The 18,503-nt window shown below is 42.0% G+C and overlaps 2 protein-coding genes across 6 annotated transcripts in view; both read right to left on the bottom strand.

The window, feature by feature from the left end:
* Positions 1–511: 511 nt before the first annotated feature.
* kars1 (lysyl-tRNA synthetase 1) lies at positions 512–8,172 on the bottom strand. Of its 3 annotated transcripts, none has more exons than XM_086194587.1 (15): positions 8,033–8,152; positions 7,191–7,358; positions 6,828–6,972; positions 6,540–6,705; positions 6,366–6,459; positions 5,812–5,998; positions 5,400–5,525; positions 5,091–5,210; positions 4,668–4,830; positions 3,022–3,195; positions 2,319–2,404; positions 2,146–2,231; positions 1,917–2,043; positions 1,661–1,804; positions 512–1,132 (listed from the first exon to the last, which is right to left on the bottom strand). In XM_086194587.1, exons 2-15 carry the CDS (start codon positions 7,328–7,330, stop codon positions 1,058–1,060), a joined length of 1,833 nt encoding a protein of 610 aa, XP_086050713.1. In that variant the 5' UTR covers positions 7,331–7,358; positions 8,033–8,152; the 3' UTR covers positions 512–1,057. The 3 variants fall into 3 exon arrangements, with proteins under 3 accessions (XP_086050713.1, XP_086050722.1, XP_086050729.1); XM_086194596.1 differs by lacking the exon at positions 8,033–8,152 and adding an exon at positions 7,489–7,702; XM_086194603.1 differs by lacking the exon at positions 7,191–7,358 and having other exon boundaries at positions 8,033–8,172.
* Positions 8,173–8,785: 613 nt separating this feature from the next.
* nfat5b (nuclear factor of activated T cells 5b) overlaps positions 8,786–18,503 on the bottom strand; it is a 32,288-nt gene continuing 22,570 nt past the window's right edge. For 2 of the 3 annotated variants that reach the window (XM_086183452.1, XM_086183467.1), the window contains exons 9-13: positions 18,032–18,164; positions 16,429–16,497; positions 15,760–15,863; positions 13,754–15,581; positions 8,786–13,249 (exon numbers count right to left, since the gene is read on the bottom strand). In XM_086183452.1, coding sequence (XP_086039578.1) covers positions 13,011–13,249; positions 13,754–15,581; positions 15,760–15,863; positions 16,429–16,497; positions 18,032–18,164 — 2,373 coding nt within the window. In that variant the 3' untranslated portion in view covers positions 8,786–13,010. The remainder of the gene's footprint in view (positions 13,250–13,753; positions 15,582–15,759; positions 15,864–16,428; positions 16,498–18,031; positions 18,165–18,503) is intronic. The other variant, XM_086183459.1, reaches the window with a different exon arrangement.

Below are 18,503 nucleotides of genomic sequence, written 5' to 3'. Positions count from 1 at the left end.
ACAAAGATGGCAAACATCATCTTCATCAGGTTTTCATATTTTCTGGTCAAAATATTTCCCCCTCAAAGTAACTAAAACTTAAGGGTTGACATCACTGTACAAGAGTAAAAACTGCTATATTTCCCCTGAAATGTAGCAAAATCAAGTTCGGTACATGTACTGAAGTACAGATACCTCAACACTGGACACTACATGAATGAAAATGCGTACTTTCCACTACTGTTAGTCGATCTCAAGGACGGTGCCAGTACGGAAATTGAAACAGGAGGAATGTTTCGCATCTCTACTGTTTAAATAAGTTAATACATTTAATACGGAGACAATGGCCAGGTTTAACGTTGGAGACACATCACTCCATGTTTACATCCAAAACATTTTTTTTGTTCCAATACACAGCTGCCAATACCAATACTAATTTCCATAGCAGTTTTTCATTCTTTATTAAAAAAAAAAAAGTATGTGGAACAAAGGACCAAAGGCTGTGCAACATATGACACAAAAAACTCAATGATGTAGACCCAGGTGCACTTTATTCAGACAGACCCAAGTTTTAAACTTCTTGGCAGAGGTCTATTGAATTTTGTCAAGTCCATCATAAAAATCTCAGACAATGAACACAAGCAGATCTGGTAAAAAGTAGATGAACATAGTGTGAAGACTTATGATATTAGAAGTGCATGATCAGTTGTTTTGTTGTGCGTCTGCCTCATAAATTCTGCAGTAAGACCTGAGTAACGCCTGACCGCTTTATATACCTTAAATATTTCAGGTCAGCAGACAACAGCGGATCACATGACTTCCCGAACAAATGTCATTTACTGAGGAGGAGCAAAGAAACATGACAAATCGGAGAAATATTAAAGAAGAACGTGAGTACTTGTCAGTTTACCACTGAAACATGTGAGAAGAGATGATTTCCTATAATCACCACAAGGATCAATAATTTGACAGATCACCGATAAAAAAACGGAACCGACAAACTCCACTGATGAAGACAGTGAGGTAAAGGCTTGTTCCTCGTACAGACTTCTAGCAGCACAGATCCAAGCTGATGTGATCACACGGAGGTGCCCTCGGAGGGCACTGATGTCTTATTGTCGTCAGGTTTCATGGCAGGGAAGAGCAGCACCTCCTGTGAAGGAGCAAAGAAATGATCGGGGTTGTTTTCCTATATAACGTGAACAAAAACCCCTCTTCTGATTGTTGGCAGCTCATGTCAGTGTGCTGCCAAAGTATTTATAATCCACTTTCAGCAGAGCATGAACAGCTTCTACAAAAGAAAGACAATGACACAGGACCTGTAATGCAAACAAGTGTTTACGGCACAGTTGTACCATGCCTGGGGAAGATGACACCAAATCATGACATCAGTAATGAGTGTTGAGGTACTGTTAGCATGCTGCAGGTAGCCAGCTAACAGCAACAATGTAAACTTTACAAATGTGATGTTATGAGTTGGATCAGTCAAAGTTGTTGCAGTCCGCATAGATGCTGCGCACTTACTTTTCCACGGAGGTGCACGTCAGGCATGTGGCGACTGTTCCATCTCACTGCTTGAGTTGAGGAGCTAACAGCTCCATTTACTGCTACCATCACAGCGCACACACACATATCCCTGAACCACCGGTCTGCATTTGAGCTCCATTCATTACCACTTTACCTTGATGTTATTGGAGTCTGTGAGGAACATGGTGAGACGGTCGATGCCCATTCCCCAACCAGCAGTTGGTGGGAGACCATATTCCAGAGCGGTGCAGAAGGTCTCGTCGATGAACATGGCCTCATCATCGCCCTCTGCTTTGGCCTGAAGCAGTTTGAGTGGTTCATTTGCCAGGGAACATGCAAAACACAACACCGGAGTTAGCTGCAGTCCACATCCTCGCTCCAGCGGTAACTGAAATGAGGTCTGCACAAACCTTGGCCTGCTGCTCAAACAGCTCTCTCTGTCTGATGGGGTCGTTCAACTCCGTGTAGGCATTGCAGATTTCCTTCTTCATCACAAACAGCTCAAATCGCTCTGTTAAGCCTTTCTTTGATCTGTGCCTGTGGTGGCAAATTTAAAATCGAGTCAATGTGAAACTGAGCATCACAAATTCCAAAGGTTAATCAACTGGTGATAATTAGCTGAAACAAAGCATTTCTCACCATTTCGCTAAGGGGCTCATGATCTGAGGATGCTCACAGATGAACGTGGGGTTGATACAGGCGACCTCGAGGAAATCTCCAACCAGCTGTGGAAAAACAAACTAGTCAGGATGACCTGCAAGTGTGCAGAGGCAGGAGCAGACACACTGTAGAAAAATGTGTGAATAGAGCACCTTATCAAGGAGGCGGGCAGTGGTTCGGGGTGGAGGACATTCAACTCCTCTCTGAATACACAGGTCATCGAAGAACTTGCGTGTGTCTGCAGAGAAATAAATACGTATTATCAAATGAAATTGGATTTCTGGTGAAGGTGCTTCACTCACTTGAGTGCCTTTAATGCCGTTACACAACTATACAGTGGATCAGAATCAAATACGGTATCACTGCACCATTCGCACAAGCAGATTGTTATTCCAGTGTCATGGACATTTCTCCACCTTATATGCACCAGGCTACTTTTGAATGAATCTGGGATGTATCGGGCATATTCAGTATATTATTTAGGTGTTATTGCACCCATGTATGATGTCATTAGTTGCCTGATTTAAGTTCTTTAATTGCTCTCGGGTAAAAAACTCTACAGGAATTCAAGTGCCGGATTTTAAGGGTCTGTGGCACCCTTCTAGGGCACAGGAATACAAAGTTAGTGACCAGGGTGAGATGAATCTCTGGCCCTGTTTAGACCCGGGATTAAGATTTGTCCAGGGCAAGACAATCACCAGTGGACTGCTCTTTGACCCTTCCACTATAGTGCTTGTTCACGGTAGCCCCACACTGACAGTGTTAAGAGGTTTGATTTCTCACACAATTAGAACAGAACAGAGGGCATCTGCTGATGTGGCCCAGTTGAGTTCTCATGTGTCTAAAATGTCTTACCATCTGTGTCATAGCTGTCAGTTGGAGGGAATTTGACTCCCATAATCTTCTCCAGGTCTTCTGTCATGCTTACTCTTCTGAATGGTGGAGTGAAGTCGATCTCATAGGCCTGTCCCTCTGGACCGTCAGGGTGATAGGTCACCTTGTATGTTCCAGTGATATGCTTCACCATTCCTAAAGAAAAGAAACCAAACCAGGGAATTCTAGGGAGCAGTGTTCTTATTTATTTGTCACCGTATTTTCCGCACTATAAGGCGCACCCAAAAACCTTGAATTTTCTCAAAAACCGACAGTGCGCCTTATAATCCGATGCGCCTTATGTGTGGATCAATATTTCTGTGTGGATTAATATTGGTTCATTATGGCTACCGTAGTCAGGGGGCGTCGCCGAAGTAACGGCGGTAAAAACGGTATTGTCACTGAACTGCCAGACAACAACGGCAACACTGACTCGGATAATGACGACTTTGACGAGTCGGAACCGGGCAAGTTGGATGCCGTACTCGCCCAACTGTTCAACTCGGACACTGAAGAGGAAGAATTCGATGGATTTGTGGATGAGGAATGAACTGAAAGAGTGAGCTTTACGTGTTTCTTTCACGTGTTTACAACTGAACGAGGCTTGGGAGATATTGTGAATATGGACATTAACGTTTGGACAACGTTGAGTTATTTAGATATTGTTATTGCTTTGCACTATTTCGAGAGTTACTATATTGTGATTGCACTCGCGTTTGATTTACTGACTGTTTCTTTTACGTGTTTACTGAATCAGGGAAAAGTTCCCCTCCCCGTTTGTGAATGCACTAACTTGTTTTGGGAGTGAACGGAGTTGTCAGAACGTTGGTTTGTATTCTACGAATAAAGTTTGACCGACTGACTTATCTGACTGTTTTGTTGACGTTCCCTTTAGCGCAGCGCCATCTAGTGGATGCATAACGCAACCCCAGCCACTACAGTCGATTAGATTCTATGCGCCTTATAATGCGGTGTGCCCTATATTTGAAAAAAGTTTTAAAATAGGCCATTCATTGAGGGTGCGCCTTATAATCCTTATAGTGTGGAAAATACGGTATATTGTTTTTTTTGTACATCTCAAATGTGTGCGATATGGCCTTGTGACAGAGAAGTCGTGATGACATTCTGAAGTTGCACTCAGACAGGAGTACCTGAAGTTTAGAGCTCGTCCCCTTCCAGCAGCTCACTACTGCCCCTGATACAGCCTCATACTTCCAAGCCCTCTATTTTAATTTCACTCCACTGTAACAAATCCACTGTAACTATCAAACGAAATTAGGAGCCTGTTAGCTGTCTGGCTATTGTGAGACACCTTAATATCAGAATATGTCCTGGGTAGTTGGTTGATTTCAGTCGAAACTTTCAGTACACTTCTGACTAGAGCTGCACAATTATGGCCAATGTCATAAATTTTACCATATTTGCATAAATTTCTGAATTCTGACCGTTGGACAAAGTCAGACTCAAGATTATTTTTTTCATTTTGTTGAACATAATAGTCAAATATTTTTATAGAGGGGCTTCTGATCTGTCCTTTTAAGCACCCTCTTAATCAGACGATACCATCAACATGGTAAAGACATTCCGTCGTGACCACACATCATGAGGCATTGTTTTAGTCCACCTACCTGAGAGAAGTTTCTCTGTGATTTCCATCAAGTCGTGGTAATCTGCATAGGCCATGTAGAACTCGCAGGTGGTGAACTCTGGATTATGAGTGAGATCGATGCCTTCATTCCTGAACTGACGCCCGATCTCGTATACTCTGTCTATCCCACCGACCACCAGCATCTGGAAAACATGACTAATGTCTAAAACACTTTAAACTTAAAATTTAATGCCGACCGATCTAACAACACGTCATCACTGCAGGAAAATAATCTGATACCAACATCTATATTCTCCCCCAACAATGTGAACAGTGAAATTCCCTGGGAGTTTTGATTTCTGACTTGGGCCACTTCCATATCTTTAATCAGATACAAGTGAGCAGGATGTGATGGAGGAGAAAAACAGCGATTCCAGAGAAGGAAGTCTATAAAGTGAATTACCTTGTGGTAGAGCTCAGGAGCGATCCTCATGTACAGGTTCATATCCAGCTCATTGTGGTAAGTTACAAATGGACGGGCCACCGCTCCCCCAGGAATAAGGTTCATCATCGGTGTCTCAATCTAAGGGAACGGCAAACGCACCTCACCATTCAAGTTTAATTACTATTACTGAATTCTAAAAAGGAAATACTACTGTCATTTTTGTTTAATTAGGTGTACAACCCTTTAACCACTACTGTGCAAGAATGAACCTTGGGTAATTGATCATATTAAACACTTCATACACTGTTTTTGTTTGAACATCCTTACCTCCAAGAATCCTAGCTGATCCAAGAAGCTGCGCAGGTATGCGATTATTCTGGAGCGTGTTACAAACTTTTGTCTCACATAGTCGTTAAGAATCAGATCCAAGTAGCGCTGACGGAATCTGGTTTCCTTTGAGAGAAGGATAACACAGTGGTGAGCTTTGACCAACTTATACTTCGCTTTTAATCAGGTAGTGGCATCATGTACAGACACTTCATCGACGCTTGGCCTCAAACACACCTCAACTGTGCAGCCATTATTCATGTTAAATGTCAGATTGACTTATCACAATGAGGACAAGGTGTATTAGCCAGGGCAACAACTGACCTCCAAAAAAAAAAAAAAAAAGGAAGCCGCAATGTCTTTTCCTCAAGATGCTGTAAGTCTCCGAGTGTCTGCTGATGGTGGGCGTTACCTTGTCTTTCAGGCCAAAGTGGAGGTGGGGCAACATGTGCAGGCAAGGTGACAGCAGGGTCATCTCAAGGGGAATGATGCTCAGCTCCCCCTTTTTTGTCTTTCCTGGGTTACCACGGACACCGATAATATCACCACGCCTCAGCTTGTTGTTGATGGCTACAAAGTCTTCTTCAGACTTGTAGTTTCTGAGAGTGAAAAACCAGTGAAATAAACTCACTGCACTTGTAAGCATCCACATGGAGAAAATAGCTGGAGGTGCAATTTGATTTACGGTATTAAAGAAAATCTCACAAATGAAAAGAAAACATTTAAAATAAAGAAGGATAGCCTCAAATCTAGCATCAACTTCCACCCACCCTCACTTCAGGTATTTGACTTACTGCCCTCAGCAGTACTGGTAAAGACTTCCACATTTCTGGTATTGTGACGTTTCTAATCTGCATCTCTTCCTCCACATCATATAATGACAACTTCAACCACAATTGTTTTTGGAAAGGGAGGTTACGTAAAAGATGCTTTAATTATATCATTTCAAGCACTTGAACTCTCTACCTTGAGTTTGCCATGACTTGCAACTTGACGCCTTCACCTCGCAAGTCATAGAACAGCAGCTTGGCACCAGAGGCCCTCTTGGCATGGATGCGGCCTAGCAATCATTTGACAGCTGAATTAATACAGTACATACACAACATACATGAATGACACTAACTACTAAAATCGCAGTACCTGAGACGTTAAGGACAACATCTGTTAGGTGTTCTCCAGGCTGCAGATGATTGTATTTCTCAATGAATTCAGTCAGTGACAAGTCAACGTGGTACTTGTGAGGGTACGGGTCCTCAGCTGTGCTCTTCAGCTCCTGGATGGCCTGGGAGCGGATCTTGAAGTATTGCTACATTCAAACGAAACAGATAATTGTATTTCCACAGACAAACAACGCCCAAAACATTTAAAAGGGATTAATAAGTGCTGTGAATGGAATATTAACTAAAAAATAAAAAAAAAGAGCCTTACATTTGGGTCAAGCGTCTCCTCATCCAGACCACAGCTGTTCAGTGCTCCCTGGTCATTGGCTTCCCTCTTTTGGTCCAGCTGCTCTCTGATTTTGGCTTCTTTCTCTATCGCTTTTTTGTCAGCTTTCATTCGCCTTTTCAGCTCACTTGAAAGACAGGGGTCAAAGATATTTCATGTTAGATTTGCATGTTTAGTGTACAACAACAATTATGATTTTCAAAGATCCATCCCACACATTTGTAGGATATGAACATAGAACAAGGAAGGTATGACACTATCAACTAACTGATGGGCAACAACTATGCAACTATTTACTCTGATGACAAAAGGTTGGTTTCTCTCTGGAATGGAAAAGCCACCAACCTTTTGTCACCTCTCCAACGGTTCCCGTAAATTTGAGCTGGAACTGCAGCTGTACATGGGGCTGCATATTTTAACCACTGTCCCCTGACCCGAAAGGCTTGGCACAGCTGCTGCCTGGCTGACCTGACCACACACAGCATGCTGAGCTACCTCAGTCAGCACCGCGACCTGAGAAAGTAGACATGTACATCAACGGTGGAGATGCCTCGCATATAACACCGTTAACGTGATAAGTCTTCAAACAGAAATTCAGTCAATGAGGAAAACAAAGAAAAGAAAAGAAAAGTAAACAACACACTCGAACATGCGGCTCTGCTCAAAGTGGTCGTATATTTAGATGTACAAAGGCTAAGTTAGCCGGTTGTGTCACTGTCATGTATATGAGGTCACTTATCGGAAGTAGTACGCGATTAAGATAAATCCACACACTTAAATTCCTACAATGAAAATCAAATTGCCATGCTGAAGTGAGACAGGCCTCATAAATATAAGCTAAATTCAGTTGAGGAGAATAAAACCACACGGTTGCACCATCCGGACGACGACTATATTTCGTCGAGTGCATACTGGGTTTTGTAGTTTCACTCGTTCCAATAACAAGGAACTATCAACAGCGGAGGATCTATTTTAAACTACATCAACCAAACATACAGGCGAAGAGACTTCTGGGATGTGTAGTGAGTAGCGTGCCACCATATGGAGCACTGCTTTGCTATGAAATTTTTACCCGCTGTTGCATTTGTCGATATTTTATACTCACAATAAATCTTTTGTAACTACAAAACCGTGTGTAAAATGTAAAGAATGTTTAAAAAATGGTCAAGAGAAATGAATAAGCTTACTTTTTGCTGAGTTTCTCTCCGTCCGCCGCTGTCACGTCAGCCATGTTCTTGATGCTGAGCTCAGAAAGATCAGTTAATACGGACGTGACGAAAAAGCGCGAGAACTTGACGGTGCGTTTAAGTAACTGTAGGAAATCAGCATACCGACTAAAACGCTGATAGTTAATTAAGTGGATCCTACCCGACAAAGTTGTGACGCAACAGTTGTCAAAGCGGAATAAAAGTATAGGGCTTTATATGCGTGCCCCAGATGCTGCAATCGTCTTGCAACACAACAAGCTACTTCATTTTCAGTAGTCCAATATAATGACGGCAAGAGCCACATTTCTCCTCAGGGTGGTGCCAGATGACACTTTTACTTTGAAGAATTTTAAGTTTCACTTCTCCCAAAATAATATAACACATATTTTACCCTAAAAGCGAAACTCAGTTTCAGTCAGTTAAAATTTACAACTCGATGTTGGTTATCTGTCATGCATGTTTGACTTCCGTTTGTCTATAGTCAATCAGGTGGGTTCAGTCAGTTGTATCAAAACTTTGTTTCTTGTGCAAGCAACAATCGCGCACAAACAATAGTTTTTGAGCTTCCCACACAAACATTATTAAAATTACATGTTATCTTTAGTTTACACACACACACACACACACACACACACACACACACACACACACACACACACACACACACACACTTCAAAACCCACATAAATAAGAAACAAAAAAGCAAAAAAAGACAGTACAACTCAGTAAAAGTATATATGTTTATTATAGGTAGCAGCAAATTTACAGAAATTAGATCCCAACAAAAGCTGAACATACAGAGTTTTGTGATAGTTGTTCACATGGTTAGAAACATAAAGGTGAAATTACCCTTTTCGATTTCCAAAACTATAATAAAAAAAAGGCTGTTTATTAAAGGAGTGGTTCACTTGAGTTGGGAGTGAAGAAACTGTGTGGAGTGAACAAGAAATAATATGATATGCACCACAAACTAGACCGAAGATTTGTTTTTCTCTAGAAATGGGAATCAAATGGAGTTATTCAATTACAGAGGAAACCAAGCTGGCTTGTATCAACTTTTACTGGTGACTTAAGAGGCTCCGTGAGGAATTACACAGCTCGAGAACCACAGCCCCAGTAAACAGTGAGCCTGGACATTATGGAGACAGCAACAAACCCATACAAGCAAGACAGGAATACTGATGTTGTTGTCTCACAAAACAAACACACGTCTGAGATTGCTGTTGAGATGAGAAATTTCATCAGTAATACAGATTAAAAATGAGTTCAGGCAGCACTCGAAGCATCAGGAAATATTCCAACAAGCATAAATAACAGCAAGAGAATCTATTTTGGTTTCTCCGTTAAGTATAAACTGGAGAGGCTATATAGAAAAATATATATTCAAAAACTAACAGATCTACATTTACAGTATATTAGCTGCATAGCAGTTTCAGAGAAAATTTGACTGCATCTACGTTGGATAACATAAATGCAATGGATACTTCAGTAAAAACAAGTTAGATACATGAGAGAAATTGCACAATATCAACCACATTTATCCAGTCATTTTTGTCGAGCATTTAAGCACATTAAAGTCTCATGGCTTTCTAGTTGTAGAGGACTAATCATCATTGGCAGAGCCAACAATGGTAAAACATTTTTTTTCTCAAGGCACACAGATCACATCTACAAATATCTAAAGTGACATTTTAGGGATTTTTTTTTTAATTTTTTGGAGAAACCGATGACAGATTGTTATTAAATTAAAAGGTAATGGAAAAAATAAAGACATCTTGTTCTATTGCGAGAAATAAAGAGATGTTTTGAGTCAGAAATAAACACAAGAACTTTTATCATCCTTCCTCTTCCTCCAGACTCTCCCCAGTGTGTATGAAAAAAACATCCTGAATTCAGATGTTTCCTGTACAATCACATTCAGTACACTGAAGTTATAATACTGAAATCTGTTGCCCCTATTTCAAAGGATTTGCTTGTTGTTGAAATTTGGTGCCATTCGGCCCTAGTGTTAACAGTTTGGTCAATAAGGACTACAGGGCCTTGTGGTCCAATGATAATCCTCGAACAATCACATGACACAGGGAGGTGTATATTCATTCACCTGCACTTCCCAAGATCATAAAGTGATAACTGTGCACAGGAATGTACATGTCATTCACGGTGTACAATCACCGCACTTTACTTTTTCAGTGAAAGGCACTTTTCATCTCAAGGTGCTGGACACAGTATAAGCAGTTATGGCGGTCAAGCCACTTCGCTGTCATCGAGACACTCTGAAAAGATCTCAACTAAATTATGATTACAGGACACAATTTCGATAATAACCAACATATGAATAAATTACTTTTTTTGATCTACGGTACTACATCGATTAAAAGAAATAGATCTTTCTAAATCTTAAAAGACAAACTCATAAATACTCAACACTGGAAATCTTCTATTTCACAAAGTTGGAGAAAGCTAACGACAGATCACGCTTTCTCTCCAAAGTCAGCTTTCCTTCAGGAGTGGGGTCCCTTTAAAAAAAAATGCTCTGCTCAAAACCGACATCGCTCCTTTTATCACATTAGTCAAGTTCACATCATCGCTCACATATTAAATAGCTGTTTTTAAGTGTATAAAATGTAACTGTGTTAGAAGTTCTGTATTTCGAATCCACTGTATAGATAAAACAAGACAACAATGGACTATTTCGTCAGAGACCAGCCCCTTGTTCACACATCCACTTACAGTGAAACTAAACATGAAAGGTTTTTGTTTTTTTGCCAAAACAATACAACAAAATACAGGAAGAAAACTGTCATCCCATGCCAGCATTGATCCATGTCAAATGGAGAGTCAGGAAAAATGAAAATACGACGTCAACGAGCCATAAAACTGGCCTGTCATCAGGATTCATGCAAAGCAAGCATCGAGTCTGAGTTTGGCCCGGAGGGGACCACTACCGGCCAGCTGCAGACAAAAATTAAACTAACTTGAAACATTTGCATATAAAATGGGCTCTACTCCTACATGCTATTAATACCAATATGGATGAGATTCTACAGTTCAATTAAGGGTGACAAACTGAACTAGAAGGCCACTTGGAGAGACCTCCTCCACCCCTTAACCAAGGTTCGGGAGAATCCGCTTAATAGTTTTAGTTTAATGCAATGAAAACACTAAAAATCCTCTTGGAGAATACAGACCTCTGCCAACATTCATGTAATATTTCCTGAGAAATGTATGAAAATGTCCGGATCTGCACCAAAAGTCTCTTTGCTCCACCCCTCCATCCAGTCTTATGAATGATTAACCAGGCAGGGTTATTTTTTGTATAATCCTGCTAAATGACAAATTTAACAAGCGTATACAGTATAACCTCCTTGGAGAAAAGGCTCTCTCTAGCTGGCAAGAGAATACTATTCCAGTTCACGTGTACCCGACGCAGTGCGACACCACCAAAACAACACTCAAACAAACGATATGATAAAACACTATTTTATATTCTACATTTTTTGAATGTGCGTGCATGTAGTTAAACAAGACTTTCCTGTAACCTGAAAGCTCTTCTCCCATATTTTCTAATATCTGAACATGTTTCAAAGCTGCTGGTCCTGAATAAATAACAAAACAATTTTTTTTGGGGGGGGGGGGGGTATTATAAATCTTAAGTCTCTAAATATTTATCTATCTATCCATCTGTATTTATCTATATCTCTATATATATCTATATATTATATCTATATCTCTATATATATATATATACGTGTGTGTGTGTGTGTGTGCGTGTGTGCGCCAGAACACAGGCACGTATTATTATGTTATGTAAAATGCTGGATTGTAAAATTAATCCCCTTCTGATCCTATTCTCTTCTTCTAGTATATGATTGTATTAACTAATAGGGCCTGACTGATGTGTGCTTTATGGGGCCAATGTCATAATAAATATTGTGGAGAGAGAAAGAGAGCGAGAGAGAGAATATGTATAAACACATTTTCAAATGTGGCTCAAATGCTTGAGATATGTATTCAACTGTTTAACAATAAATAACTCTTAGTGTCCAAAATGACATCAGTGCAGCACTGGAGCACAGCAGGCCCTACTAGACAAACCATGGATATCATTTGTAAAAGAAACCAAGGTGCTTTGCTTGATAAGTGTTCACATCAACTAACATCAGCCGATTTGTGGGTCTGGCCCTAAAAAAAAACCCCAAAAACAATCACTTTGTGGGCTAAACCGGACAGCTACGGTGATTTCATTTACATTTATTACATTATCAGAAGTTGCGAGCTCACTACTTAACTACAAACAGCTACACATCAAATGAGTGTAGACTGCAATAGTTTTGTTAGTCATTTCTACAGTTCTTCTACCTCACATTTCTTTATCTCCTTACTACTCTTCTGACCTTCCTTTCATACACTTCCTGCACAGAATCTGAAACCACCAACTATACATACCACAACCATCCTGCTGTAACCTCCATGCCACCTGCATCCACATGATAAAAATCCAAATGGCATTTAAGGGAATACTTTTCACAAACATGCCTTGGAAAAACAGCTCTTCAACCATCTAAAAGATATAAAGACAACTTCACAAGTTAAATGAGAAATGCCACGTAGTTTGGATTTTTCTTGGGGAAACGCTGAAGAAAAATGTACCAACAGTACTGACTGTTTGTCTCCCATTATCCATCTGGAGTGGGTGCACCTCATTGTGCACATGCATTCTGTAAGTCATTAAGTTATAACTAGTTCATCAATGACTTTGAGAACTTTCTGTGGGGAAAGAGACTGCCTCTGCCTGAAGGAGACCATATGCTAACAGGGCAGACAACCGTTTGGTGATCAAATAAAAGCAGAAAATCACCAGAAGGTATTTGGACTAAGTTATTTAAATTTGACTATTATCTGTAAGGGAAAAAAAAGAACACAGACAAATGAAGATGAACGTGAACCTTCATGAAGATTAGTACGAACGAGTCAAGTTGCTGCCGGACTCTTGCAGGCTGACCAGCAAGTCGTCGATCTTCTCCATGTTCTGAGAAGCCACGATGCTGCTCTGCACAGCTACCGACTGAGACAGCGACTGGCTGAGCAGCGACTGAATGTGGGCCTCACTCTCTCTCTGGTTCTGACCCGACTGGCTGATAGCTATAATCTGATCTGACAGCGTGTTCCCGGGACTGTTCATCAGTTGGCCACATTCTGCAACAGAAATGGAGAGTGAAATTTAGTTTACAGACCTCACAGTGACCTCACCATCAACACACAGAGATGATTTCTGTATGTGGAACTACAACTGATGGGTCTGCACATCTTGTCCAGTTCATATCTGTAATGATCATGATCATCAAAAGTGCTTGTAATGATCTTTGAGTTAGTATATAATCTTTTGTCATGCAATAGTTCAACGTTTTATGTCAAGATCTCAAAGGATCAATATCACTCTGAAATTTTCTTATCTAATATTGTGCTAACCACTGGACAGAGCCAGGAAAGCCATTTCTGCATGATTTTCATGCTACGCTAAGCTAATCAGCTGCATCATCCAACTCCATATTTGATTTACAAATGAGTGGTGTCAATCTAGTCTTCTGAATCTCTACAAGAAATTGTTTAATAGTTTTAAGCATAGCTCATAAATCTGCTGATTTCAGAGCTATTACTGGCTTTTTCAACATTTGTACCAACAGACAACGATTTCCTCACCATTCTGAATTCCAAAAAGGAAGAGGCCAGATTGTTGTGGCTGACTGGGTTGATTGATGGTCCCACTCACAACAGACTGGAACAGGGTCCCTGGCTGCTGAACAGGTGAGGAGGTGGTCGTCTGGAGGTTAGCCACACCGTTCTGTGAGGCAAACATGGCTGTCTGTGCAAGCTCCTGAGCTGCCAATCCCCCCTGCAGAGAGGCCATGTTCGACCGAGGCATGAAGAGGCCCACAGGCTGCTCCTGCTGGTTGCTTGAGCTGGTTCCAAGTTGCATTGGTTGCTGGTCCTGAAACAGCACCTGCTGACGTGGATCACTGGGGTTGCCTAAGGCCATGGGCTCAGGGCGATCCTGCTGGGTTACTGTCACCAGGCTGGCTTGAGAGAAAAGCAGAGAGGGGTTCTGGGGCTCCTGGGAAACTAGACTGCTGCTGGTCAACGGAGGCATCTGGCCCTGGTTAGTGAACAAGAGGCCAGAGGTCTGGTCTGTGGTGGACATGGGGTTGTTACAGAACAGCTGCTGCTGGCCTGGTGAAAGGTTGTTTGCAGAGGGATGCTGGGAGATGCTCTGAAACAGAGACCCCTGCTGATTCGGTTGTGTGTGGGTCTGAGGCTGGGAAGGCTGCTGTTGCTCCATTGGACTTCTTTGCTGAATAGGAGAGAGCTGAGTCTGAGCCTGAAATACTGACTGTGGTTCAGGAGCTGGGGTTTGCAAAGCGCTGAGAAAGGCCATCTGCTGCTGCTGCTGCTGTTGCTGTTGTTGAGGGCTGTTAGTTGTAAGCGGACTGGTCTGTGGGAGGAAAAGACTTGGGGTTGAGGGCTGTTGGTCTGGGGACTGTAGAACTGTCATGGTATTTTGGAAGAGAGCAGCCTGCACCTGTTCCTGTGTGCGAGAGGCTTTCTGACTATGGAACAGTGCCCCCTGTGGATCTTGAGTTTCAGTCAAAGGAGAAGGGTTGTGGAACATTGGTGGTGAAGGGTGTGAGGGTGTCTGCTGGAGGAAGTTGGTCTGAATAGAGAGCAGCTCATTAGCCTGCTGAAAGAGAGCTGCTTGCTGCTGCTGCTGCTGCTGCTGCTGCTGCTGTTGTTGTTGCTGCTGCTGAGCCTGTTGGAAAAGAGTTCCCTGGTTTGGGACCACTCCCTGTGATGAGGCCTGCTGCTCTGCGTTCTTGCCCTGAGAGGCATCCTGAAACATACCACACTGCATTTGAATCTGTGACTGAAACAGCTGCTGCTGAAGATTCTCCAACACCTGCTGCTGCTGCTGTTGCTGCTGCTGCTGCTGCTGCTGAAGCTGTTGTTGTTGTTGTTGTTGTTGCTGCTGCTGCTGAATTTGCTGCTTTTGGATCTGTTGTTGATGCTGCATGTGTTGTTGCTGCTGTTTGGCCATGGAGTTGTCAGTCTGAAGTGGCAGGTTACAGAATCCTTTGGCCTTCAGTTGTCTAACTGCCTCCTCCAACTGGGCCACTTCGTCTGACGGGAACATGGACAGTTGCTGCTGTTGAGGTGCAGGCTCCCCACACAGCCGGCCCACTGACCCTGAGCCGTTGCCTGGCCTTTCCTGCCCGAGGCCCTCTCGTGGCTCCAGGAGGAACTGCTGTGAGCCTTGTTGCAGCAGGGAGTCTGCAGGCACAGAAAAGGAGCTGGGAGCAGCAATGTCCTGCTTTTGGATGGTACTTAATGGCTCTGGATTTGTAAAAACTGGAGCCTGGCCTTTGTCGGGGTCCGCTGCAGGCTGTGACAGGTTGTTGGAGAAAACTCTGTTCTTATTCAGATTGCCTGCTGCCATGTCTTGGTTCTGCTGGGTCGGACACAGGTCACGTGCCTGCTGATGACACACACACAGACAAAGTGAAATGAAGTAACAGCACAAAATTTAATTTCCCTAAAAAGTTATGCAATTCTATACATTAAATGATTTTGTAAGTAAATAAATGGATATTGCCAATTATATTTACTGTGTACATGTTTTTAATATAATAATGAATTCAGTGGGATTACATCACCTTAAATACTCCAGAGGATTGGAGGTTGCTGGTGACTTCCATTGGAGTGACGTCTTCTCTCTTCACCAGAGGCAACATTGACGGGATCAAGGCACCATCCAGAACTGCAACAAGAAGCAATAGGTATTTTAGATTTTAGTAATTTACAACAAAGGCTGCAGTGGTCAGCACTGTGGCCTCACAGCAAGAAGGTTCCGGGTTCGAGTCCCGGCTCGGGTGTGGGATCTTTCTGTGTGGAGTCTGCATGTTCTCCCTGTTCCTGTGTGGGTTCTCTCTGGTACTCCAGCTTCCTCCCACTGTCCAAAGACATGCAATTGGGGACGAGGCTGATTGATACTCTAAATTGACCGTAGGTATGAATGTGAGTGTGAATGGTTGTTCGTCTCTCTATGTTGGCCCTGCGATGGACTGGCGACCTGTCCAGGGTGAACCCCGCCTCTCGCCCGTAGATGCTGGGATAGGCTCCGGCCCCCCCGCGACCCTTACTAGTAAGGAATAAGCGGAAGATGACGATGGACAACAAATGAAGGCAAGGAGCCGTGCTGTACAGCATTAAGCATGACTTCTGAATTTTCCTATTTAAATATTCTTTGTTTTCTGAAACACACAATTTAAAACACTACCATCACAGGTTTGTACTCCAGTTAACAAAGTGAAAAGAACCCTTACTTTGGTCATCGTAAGAGCAGGTCTTAACTGGAGAGGGCATCTCTTTCTTCACGGAAATATCATTTTTTCCTGCAAGAGTAGACATCAACTTATTAATTTTTCAAAAAAACGAAAACAGGAAAATCAATACAGGTATGCATATTCTACAGGACAACATTCAAGTATTAGAGGGTCTTTTGATGATTATTTTCATATTTAAAAGTGAACAAACATGAGCAGATGAATGAAAGTTCTGCCTGTGGGGGACTATGAGCCTTGCGTTGTGCTCCTACAAGATGCTGCCAATTATTGCTGCACCCTGCTCTGTCCCCACTGAACTGTATTTGCTGCTTTTGAAATTAAAAACAAGTTTAAACCAGCCAAGTTAATTTGGATCCATTTACATTTCCCTCTCTTAAACTCAGCGCCAATGAAGGTGTATACTTAACTGAAAGTGAAACTGAAGCTCAGCTGGCAATATCTCCTGTGCTGCTAATTTTAATGATGTTTTTTCCTCTCACAGTGTTCTTTCTGTTATTTAAAGAAGTCATATTATGCCCATTTCCCAGTATAATATTTTCATTTTGGTGATGTATTAACAAACATTAGCATGTATTCATGGTCAAAAGCTCCTCGTTAGAGCTTTACAGTCCAGATCTCAAGCCAGCTTGGCCAGCTGCTTAGAGTGTGAAAGCAAGGTCACGTCCCTTACCATAACCGGGATTTGCCTTCTGAGGCAGCCTCAAATGAATACCCCCCTTGTGGGTAGGGCTTGCTTAAAGAAAGATGCGAGGGTAGTTAAATAGACTCAATTCTATATAGCGCTCAAAGCGCTTTACAGCGTCATCTCATTCACCCACACACTCACACACTGATGGTGGAGGCAGCCATGCAAGGCTGCCAACCTACTCATCAGGAGCAATTATGGGTTCAGTATCTTGCTCAAGGACACTTCAACATGGTCACCGGGGTCGAGGATTGAACCAGCGACCCTTTGGTTGCGAGACGGCCACTCTACCCCTGAGCCATGCCGCCCAATTATTGTTTCAAATGAAGCCCCCTGTGATGCGTTAAAGGGCATTAAATCTGAACGGCTCATTGAATCACTGGACTACAGAGCAAGCAAGCCCACATCAAAATGAGTGAGTTTTCTTATTTCACAGTTTGTGTGTTAGCAGGCAACCAAACTGATGTCAGAAACCCAAATATAAAATGTATGAACTACTGTAGCACTGAAAAAGTGACTGTTTGATAAAAATTCTTAAAGCACTTGCAATGACCTCCTTACATTTTCTGCTCAAGCTGCTTAAAGGGGCTCAGTCATTCTGACAATCAGTAAGCCTCTAACACATCTCAGGTGCGGCTCCTGGTTCCAGCAAAAAGATAAACCTAACAAAGCTGTGATGCTGAACATGTTTCTTTGCCCTATTGATTACAATAACTATTTAAAACCTAATCAAAAAGTTGTGTAAATAATGATAATCTAGAAAGAACACTGCTATCTAGACAGAGCGCTGATTACCATTGAGGTTTGTTCTTACATCAAGGGATTGTTAAAGAAAACAGATAAAGAAAGAAAACTTTGTACATTGCTACAGATACACTGAATGAGACTGGAACAAACCTGGATCTGGAGTGTAGGTGAAAGGCTGCACATCGTGGGATCTCCCGGCATTTGTGACCACATAGACTCCCACACACACGGGCGATGTGATGGCTTGGTTCTGGTACGGAGGAACCTTTACTATCAAATGATTCTTTAGGAAATAAAGTCAGACAAAAAGAACAAATAAAAGCATTCAATTTGGGGTTATGCAATATATTCGATTATCAATACATTCAGTTATCCTACATCCTCTCCTGGGGATTTGTCTTATGTTAATCAAAGTGGTAAAGCATTTCTAGGGCATCTCGAATTTTGGTTCAGCAGCCATTATTTACTATTTAAAAACAGACATGAGAAGAACAAATTCTTCATAAATGTACTTGAGTAGAATTTCGAGGCATCTGTACTGTACATATTTGTTTTTCAAACATTTTAACACAAATATTTGTACTTCCTAATAACATTTTCACAACAGTTTGTTACTTCAGCT

This window comes from Aulostomus chinensis, chromosome 2, assembly GCF_037954235.1.
Source record: "Aulostomus chinensis isolate RoL2024-O1b breed Wild chromosome 2, RoL_Achi_v1.0, whole genome shotgun sequence".
NCBI lineage: Eukaryota > Metazoa > Chordata > Actinopteri > Syngnathiformes > Aulostomidae > Aulostomus > Aulostomus chinensis.
Note: the sequence above shows the minus strand (reverse complement) of the source record. Positions and strands in the feature narration are given on the sequence as shown.

Coding starts and splice junctions, on each gene's coding strand:
- kars1 (XM_086194587.1), bottom strand. CDS start 7,330: ATGCTGTGTGTGGTCAGGTCAGCCAGGCAGCAGCTGTGCCAAGCCTTT. Junction 2,044..2,145: donor ATGAGCCCCTTAGCGAAATG/GTGAGAAATGCT, acceptor TTGCCACCACAG/GCACAGATCAAAGAAAGGCT. Junction 1,133..1,660: donor CAGACTCCAATAACATCAAG/GTAAAGTGGTAA, acceptor GCTCCTTCACAG/GAGGTGCTGCTCTTCCCTGC.